The sequence below is a fragment of the Dermacentor albipictus genome, chromosome 10 (genome assembly GCF_038994185.2).
Source record: "Dermacentor albipictus isolate Rhodes 1998 colony chromosome 10, USDA_Dalb.pri_finalv2, whole genome shotgun sequence".
NCBI classification, from domain to species: domain Eukaryota; kingdom Metazoa; phylum Arthropoda; class Arachnida; order Ixodida; family Ixodidae; genus Dermacentor; species Dermacentor albipictus.
Genome location: NC_091830.1, coordinates 5426294 through 5435600, shown reverse-complemented (window position 1 = coordinate 5435600; position 9307 = coordinate 5426294). Strand labels below are relative to the sequence as shown.

Below are 9307 nucleotides of genomic sequence, written 5' to 3'. Positions count from 1 at the left end.
CATAATTTATTACTTCGTGGGAGTGTTTTGATCAGTCCTATGGGCACACTTCCGATATTACAATAAATTTATGTGAAGGTGGCACTTAACTATGAACAAATGGTTTTACTTTTTTGGCTGCATGGTTGTAATATTTGCAGCTCCACAAGATGGCTTGATTTGATATTGATATCTACCGCTGCGGGATCAACACAAGTTCCGGTACCGTTTGTTGTTTCCGCTTTCGGTTTCTTTGTTGATGGGATAAAAAACAAGAAATTAGCGAGCGAGCCTTGTTAATATTAACCTAATTATGTAAGGCCAAATAAAGTTTGCATGTATTACAGTACATTTCAGCAAATCGGCTGACGCCAATGGCCCGCAAATTTTAAAACCACTGCTAACCCTAACAGGCGACAAATCGCGAAAACACAAGCGCCGCATCGGGTGCGACACCTAGCGTATACTCTGTTGCCAACAAGGCTTAGCTCGGTTTTTTTACCGTTCCCTGACGCTGTAGATGTATCCGTCGTTAATTTGCGTCCCTTCTTGCTGTCCGCTACTTCACCTTTGGTTTATATTCTTGTCGGGAACATCATCGTGAAATCGTGAGTCGATTATACGCACTCCCAAATGCTGCTAACATTTACCGTTTAACACAGCGTTTTGGTGCTTTTGAAGCTGGCTCGACCAAAACGAAACACAAGAATTGTGTTTATTTCTGCGCGGGATTGCATGTAATTCGGTTCTACTGATATTTGAATGTCAGGCGCCGTTTAGTATGGCGAAAGGGCGGGATTAGGCAGATCGATCTTGTTTTGTACAGTGGTCAGCCGTTACGAGTGTACTGTGTAGATCAGCCACTAGGGATTATCCGTACTTCTGCAACTTGTTGGCCGCGCATGTCTGTGTTGGTGGTATAGTATAGAGACGCAGTAGCAATTTGTGGTTCAGATTAGTCATAGCGTCTGCCTTGCGCACATTAGTTTCATTTGGTAATATGAAATATTTAAATTCTGTACTCTTTTGTTTGACCGCGCAGTGCATGGAGCTGCCCCTCCTTTTGTTGTTTATATTGCGATTGATACTTTCTTTCGCGTGATGCATGGCGTGCAAGAAGTAGTCGCTGTGATGTCGAATGTCGACCATGCGTTTGTGTTGCTACCTTCTCAACCGGAAGTCGGCACGTGGATTGCCGGCCAATGGCAACTCGTCTGGCTCGCAGTGGCGCCATCTTGCACGCTTACAGCTGACAGCGTCTCAGGCTCTATACTGTAGCGACCTTAATTTTCATTATGCAGCAACATGCACGTAACTTCCGCGTAACATGTACTTAAAATTTACGCAACGTCTGTCAGGAATGAATGTGTGCAAATGACAAAGCTTCTGTCACATTGGCAATGTGTAGTGACAGGTAACTTTTAATAGAATCCAAACACAGAAGCTTGAAGTTACAGGCAGAGGTAGAACAAGTAATGTCGCTGGTGCCATCTTTTCAGCTAGGGGACTTGCCACAGTCAGGGCAGCCCTGACGATGACAGGTCCTCTTGTTTAAACTTGGCTCCAGCGACATTACTTGTTCTACTACTGCTTTTCATTGAATGTGTAGTAATCATTATCCATCCCAGCTGCTAACAGTATCGGCCATAAACCTCCGCATTTAGTATTGCGATAGTAATTGCACCATAGCTGCCCAAATTTAAGTTGGGGATTACAAGCAGTATCTCTTGCTCTAAATCTAGCCTGAATTTAGTTTTGACATCTACGTACAGGGATGTGCATATGCTGCTTAAAGTCTTAAAAAAAAAAAGATATTGTGCTACCTACTATACTGGCCTATTTCATCCACTGTGACACTTGGCACAATCACTCGCCTGGTCGTTAAGCAAACAAATCACAATGTTTCCTTCCTTTATGGGGATGCAAGCTGCTGCTGAGACGGTCCTAGCATAAACTTGTGTCGATGCCTGCTGATAGCTGCAGAAAGCACCCATTCAGAGGAGGTTGCGGCATGTTTCTGGGTAGTTGGCAGCACGTGGCAACCCTCCCTCAATTGCTGCTTACTGTAGCTGCCGAAAGACAGTGACACAAGTTAGTGCGGCCTTCGCAGCAGCTTGCATCCCCATAAACCAAGGCAACTTGCATTTTTTCCCTGTTAACTTGGTAATTGCCAAGTGTTACACTGAATGGCATAGACCTCAAAATGTGGTCTTTATGTGAAACTTAAGCAAGAACAGTACACTGCAATTGTAAGCAAAAAACTTTTTTCAGGAGATTTTAAGCAAAATATGCACGCCCCTGGACAGAAGTCACCATGATAATCTTAGCTTAATTTCATTGACTACAGGACAGAGAGATTAAAGACTTGCTCTATCCAGAAATTTTTGGTATCTTCTCACTACTTGAATTCAGTGTTGTCTTTGTCCATGTTCCCCATTCCATGGAACAAATTTGCTCTAGTGTGCCACTGGCTACCTGTTTCCTATATTGTTAGGCCTGTGTCGAACTCTACCACATACTTACCTCAATACAGTATCATAATCAGATGTGATTCTTCATTCGTACGGCTGTTTTTCTCTGTATGTCTGCTGTGATGCCCTAATGCAGACCAAGTCACACTAGAATGGTGCTACTTGGTTGCTGCATGCACAACTGTGTCTTCGGTTATACCTAAATGTGTAGGTTTTCTAAATGATGTCGGTGGTGTCAAATGAGCTGTTGCATTTCTGAGCTGTTCGTTATAGCATTCTGCTTAAAGAGACACCAAAGGAAAATAATAAGCAGCTTGATTCATAGATTATTTGTCTATCATTATTTTTTCTGTGTGAATATATGATTTTGTTGCATAGCAAATGACCATGTAAAGCCTCGTTGCTGCTCCTTTATTTCAATTGTTTGTATCAAAATGGACAAGTTGTCACCATTCCATGTGACGTCCCTCTCTGCAGCTCATTCTGAATCAAACAGTGCTGATATCACAAAATAGGTGGCACTACTGTGATTTTTGTTTTGTCATTTGTTGCTGATTTTTTGCCATATTTGTCATCATCTTGCTTACAAAAGCTCTATTCTCGCTATAAATGACGAATTCATTACAGATGCCTAATCCCTCTATCCAGCTCCAATTAATATCTTCCTTTAGTGTCCATTTAGGCATGCAATGTTCGCTTCATTTTAATTGTAAGGTTGCACGCAAACACACTGTGCAAACACAAGTGTGCGAGATCTTGACCTCCTGTTGAAGTTGAACTGAAAGCCAAATATTTTTTTTATGTGGCTTCATCTCCACAGACATAGAGGTAGTGTTATAGGGCTTCTGATTGTGCTTGTAACTTTATCTCGAGTAAATCAGGCATTGTTAATGGCATGCTAGTCACATGACCACCTAAGACAACCAATCGGTTGTTCAACACATAAAGAAATCATATTCTACAATGCCCACAGGATTTCAACTTCGGCCCTCTAGCTGGGAATATACCTTGACCTATCAGTCACGACACCAACATGATTTACGCTTCAAATAGCTTGTACTTGTACCATGCACAACGCATTTCAGCAAAAGTTTATTGTTATTCCAAACACTGGTTGCCTTTGAAGAACTCTGCGAAGCAATAATAACCGAATGCTTCCTCACAAACTTAATAGGAATGTTTTGAAACATCCACAACAACAGGATGAAAGAGTGAAGTTGCAAAAGACCCGAGGAAGATTAAACATTTCATGTGGACACATGCACATGCTCTGTTTTGAGTAGCAATGAAAAGTGGTGCAACCTGTGGTGTGACATTTCTGATGCATATGGCCAAACTATCGTTAATATTTAAAAATGAAAGCTTTTGGTGAGAGCTGTGTGCTAAAAAATATGGATGATGATATCAGAGCATAGATTACGACTAGCATTGTTTGAATCAAGTGGAAAGATGCACCCTATTACCTGTAACAGTAAATTTGTAAGTTACAGCAATGAACCCCAGGCTTCTGTGAAAGTGCCTCTTCACAGCCTCATAAACAATAAAATTTAGCTGTATTTAATGGTTGTCTGGTGTACAATAGAAGGCCCAGCCAGGATGCAGGAACGTGAGTAGTTGTTTTGTCATATTTATTATGTGTTTATCTATAAATCTTTGTCACATGGTTCTGACGTAAATTGTTTTCTGTGATGTCCATGTTTTAATTCAACACTGTTACCGTCTGCACTGATGCAGAGGACTACATCTCTCTCTTTCTCTCTCTGCATGGATGTATCAATTGATATTGTTTTTAATATTTTGGGTAGTTCTTGTTTATAACCAAGGACTCGTCTTTTATCTGAATTCACTAAAATGCCTCAATAACAATGTTATTAAACTTTTCAGTAAAGGTTGGCGCTTGCGAGTGTTCGTGAAACTCCGTGCTGGATTTATGGTGCACAATTTTGCTTGTTAAACACAAATAAAACAAGGTCTGCTGTTGTAGCAGAATCCACATTTTAGCAGTGCCGCCCTGTTCACATTGAGCTCCCAACTCCAGATTGCCACATGGGCATGAATTTGATTTGTAGTGTTGAGTTCAGGCAGTTTTTTTTTTCTTCGCCAAATGGCAAGAGTGCAGCTGACGATAAGCAGTTGGCCTGACGACAACTTAATGGTGACAGTGATGACAAAGGCATAATGGAAAAGATGGACAGGCAGACACAGTATTTAACTGCTGTTGCAGTAAAATGAAGAATGGTTAGCGGCATTGGCCTGAAGTTTCCCATTCAGTTCATCATGATGTCTGGTTTTGACAATGTATGTTTGGGTCTGGTTAATTGTTTATCAGTAAAGAAGAACTACATAGCATTTTAAAGGAGACACAGGCTTAACCATCATGTTTTGGTAACTTTTACTGTATTTGCATTGGAAGTTGTGCTGCTCTTGGTGCGCATTTTGAAATGGTCCCATTAAAAGGTATCATAATTTGTTGCGCTTTCGGAGAATTCAGGTTCCATAGTAATTACTGTCTTGACGGCTATCCGATAAAGCAATAAAAACAAGACAAAAATATGTGTCAGTACTCCTTTAAAAGAGAAAACTTCCAGTGGTATCTGTTTCTTAATTTGGCCAGTTACTTGCAGTGAACTAAATTATGCTTTGGGTGGCCAGACAGCATCACAAAACGCACATTTACTTTACTGCTTTTTTCACAGTGACTTGTGCCGATCTGTTCACGGTATCCATGGATGAACCTTCAAGCAATAATGAGAACTTGGTGATGGCCTGGGACATTCCACTTGTATCGTAAGTACCTTATATATTTTGTTGTTTCTTGGAAGTATAGTGCAACAAACATCTGTTCTAATTCTTTGCGGCCAGGCATCACAGCATGATGAGCACATGCTTGCGTGCACTAGTTCTTTTTTTGTGTGAGCATTGTGGTAGATTTTGGAAACTTTTCCAGCGATTGGTAATTGCGTTTTGCAGCATCTGAATGTGAGGACAGCACTTTTTGTGCAGCAGAACATTGAGGATAGCAACACTTTTTTTAACCATGCTTTTAATGGAAAGTACTTGCATAATCTTAGTGAATCGGAAGACAATTTTAGTTCTGACAAAGAATATATTTCGCCTTTGGCCAGCCAGCAAATTTTTTCAGATGAGAGCCCTGAAGAAATGATGGCGAGGAACTTAAGGAAAATATTTCATGTGGTGATGACTCACTACAGTATGCTAGCTGGAGACTGTATGTATATTGTAGAAGGCCTTAGGAAAAACAAATATTTTCCTAAATAATTGTCCTCCTCCTCATCATCGGTATCAGCCTATTTTATCTCCACTGTAGGACGAAGGCCTTTCCCTGCGATTTCGAAATACCCCTGTCCTGCGTCTACCTATTCCAACTAGCGCCCACAAATTTCCTAATTTCATTGCATCACCTAGTCTTCTGCCATCCTCGACTGCACTTCCCTTCTCTTGGTACCCATTCTGTAACCCTAATGGTCCAACAGTTGTCTAACCTGCGCATTACACGACCTGCCCAGCTCCATTTTTTTCTCTTAATGTCAATTAGAATATCGGCTATACCCGTTTGCTCTCTGATCCAAACCGCTCTCTTTCTTTCTCTTAATGTTATGCCTAGCATTCTTCGTTTCATCACTCTTAACGCGGTCCTTAACTTGTTCTCAAGCTTCTTTGTCAGTCCCCAAGTCTCTGCCCCCATATGCCAGCACCGGTAAAATACATTGATTGTACACCTTTCTTTTCAATAATAATGGTAAGCTTCCAGTTAGGAGGTGACGATGTCTGCTGTATGCGATCCAACCCATTTTTATTCTTCTATGAATTTCCTTTTCATTATCGGCGTTCCTTGTGATTAATGGACCTAGGTAAACGTACTCCTTCACAGACTCTAGAGGCTGACTGGCGATCCTGAACTCTTGTTCCCTTGCCCGGACATTGATCATTATCTTCTACTATGTGTTTATTCACTTGAGAGCTCTGTGCAATGCATTCAAAGCATGTGAAATAGTTCCTGGCCATAATGACTGGAAGGGGGTAAATCCTTATGGCCGCGAAGGGTTTAAAATATGTGGATGTACACTTTTCTTCAGGTGTGAATTTTTTAAAAATGTATAGGGTAATCACAAGTTTCGGCAGATGTTTTTATATGACCACAGTGACTCAAATATTCGCTTATGTGCTGTGTATGTGATGAGTGCTCATAAAGTCTTTTACCTAATATTCTCTGCAGGTGAGTGCAAAAGAGCAGGCATATTTTGTTTGTATGGGTGCATCTTGTTAGCGCTGTACTATCTTATACGAGAGCTTGTTTTCATATTTGCCAAAGCCAGAAAGTCTCCAGAGAGAGATCTGGGGACTTTTTGCTGCTTTCTTCGAATGTGCATTTGCCTAGGTACTATGGAGGACGACACGCTTTGCTCCATTTAACCACCATTTAAACTTCATCCAAACAGTATCATGGCAGGCGATACAGAGTCTGTAATGGTAAAATGGCAGTTGTTTGTCATCAGTGGTGGCCCGTGTCACTGAGGTGCTTGTAACATAAGGTTTGTCATTTTGCAGAGTGCCTTAGGTGGCTCTGCCAGTGCTAGAGTCGCCAGTGATGGGAGGTGATCTGGACAATACAGGCCGCATGCTGCTCTGCGTATGCTTTGCACAGCCATGAACATGAACTTCACTATAACCATCAAATGAATACTTTGCAATAAAACAAAATCATGGTAACAACGTACCATTATTCATTGGTCTGTAGCCACTGAAACAGCATCTACCTAAGACCCACCTTTCCCACCATGCTGAGTTGCTTCACTCTCCTTTGCAGGGACTCTCTGTGTCAGGCCTTGTGGTTAAGCATAGGAAAAAAAATATCTGCAGCAGAAGCCAAAGGGGGAAATGATATAATGATGCAGAAATAGCTATTTAAAAAAATGAGGAAAAACAAAACTATTCAACACACAATTTGAGCCGAGAGCCTTGCAGTCATAAACGCAGAGCTTTGGTGCGACGCCATGAAACATGAATGGAGAGAGAGCTCATTCCTGAGTATTTATCCGCTGTTGCATAATGCATCTCAGCTAGGGACAAACAGAGCAAAGTGTGTGTTTCATCTCCATAGTACTTAAGGAAACGTGAATTTCCTGAAGCGAAAGTGCCTAGATGTCTCTCTTGCAACTCACACAAGCACACAGACTGGGTAAACACAAGAAAAAAGGTCTCGTTCACCTCATTATAAGCATAAACTGAGAAATGCCTGAAAAGGTGCTACGTCCTCACCTTGTTACAGCATGATGTGAACATTTTATGCATTCTAACATCAAATTACTAAAATATACATCATATAAGATATGCAAATACATATATGTGCATTTCTGATCTTTTGCTGCAAGTATTAGAACTTTCAGTTATGCAAAGGTGCAGATATATTATTGTTCATTTGTTTTCCTTGTTTGAATAAAAAATTTTATATAAAATATTAAGGGTTTTCAAAATGAGCAATTTCATACAGTTGCCTTGCGTAGCATAAGAATTCTCGCATTGCATGCAGATTTCTTGTAATGCTTTGTACTCCGCACATGATTGTCCTGCTTCTTCTGTGCTCACGCACTTCTCTCCTTGCCTGACTTATTATTGCACTATTTGTTTTATGCATGCATTAGATAACCCTTACCCTCTTCGAGGCAGTTGTCGCAATTTTGTGACATGCCAGTTTCGCGCTTCTAAATTGGAATGAAAATGATACAGATGGTTCAGAAGCAGATAGAGGCTTGAAATAATAAGCAATGGTCGAAAAAGGGAAGCCTCCAGCTAGAGCGAATGTTTCGGCAAAGTGATTTGCTGAAACAGTGGTTCCAGTAAGAGGCTTCAGTTCTTTAAGCACTTCTTATAAATTGGAACGGGACATTCACAAATCCCCTCACCAGGCTTGAGAATTGCAAATAGTCAAGTGCGTTGCACAGACCATACACTTACAATTTTAATGCGATAGTGTTAAGGAGCCCGAGTCGCGGAAAATCCGGTGTCGCCGACGTCTAGCGTCCCATGTCTGCGTCCAGTGTTCGACGTCGTATGTTGCTTTGGCAGAAAGATTTTCGAACCTCACATACCCAGGTCATTCATGTGACGCAAGAAATTAACTGAACTAATTTAATTTCTCAAGCTACAATACGTGGAAAAATCATGAACTACGACTTACACAGCCTACAGAAATGATAGCTCTTGGAGTGTAATTTGAATATACGAGAAAATATAGTTCACGAAAACTCAAACAAACCCCCTTTTTCCAGCTTTTCTATAATGCACAGACCGGAGACGGTGTCTGCCATTTACGCACGCTGACGCATAAATATCTCAGTCCACGGAGCGGCACAACCGCTTCCTTGAAACACTTCCAGATGGCGCTCACCTCTGCCACAGCCTGGCCCATGCAAGAGGCCCCATTTCAACCAGAAAGCTCGCCTTTGGGCATAGCGTTCACCACAAGCGTTTCCAAGTAAACATTACGGTTACATATGCTACTGTTGCCGGGAAGCGCGAGAAGTGGTCAGGGATTTTTGAACACTATCGTGTTCCACTCTTAAAAGCGAAGTTTAAGCCTCCTCCAAATTCTTGTTGCATCATGCAGCAGTTTGATATATTGCATACAACAGCGGAAACTTTAAACAAAAGCCCTTGTGCTCCTCCTCTCAAGGTAGTTCTGCTTTCTGCCCAGTAATCAAGCTAACACAAATAAATGCCTCCATGTCAGATGCACTGCCTGCAATATCGCCAATTGTGGCATGTGACATTAGTGAATAATGTAATGCAGAACATGCAAAACTGCCTGGAAGGGTGGCGCGCAGCAAGAAAAAGGA

At 41.4% G+C, this 9307-nt stretch overlaps 1 protein-coding gene across 2 annotated transcripts in view; it reads left to right on the top strand.

Annotated features, from left to right (window-relative positions):
* The first annotated feature begins 335 nt into the window (after window positions 1-335).
* Window positions 336-9307, top strand: part of LOC135920270 (uncharacterized) — a 52865-nt gene continuing 43893 nt past the window's right edge. Inside the window, exons 1-2 of one of the 2 annotated variants that reach the window (XR_010570206.2) lie at window positions 336-587; window positions 5147-5237. Coding sequence is in view for 1 of the 2 variants with exons in the window: in XM_065454436.2 (XP_065310508.1) it covers window positions 5176-5237 (62 nt within the window). In the remaining variant the exon portion in view is untranslated. The remainder of the gene's footprint in view (window positions 588-5146; window positions 5238-9307) is intronic. The other variant, XM_065454436.2, reaches the window with a different exon arrangement.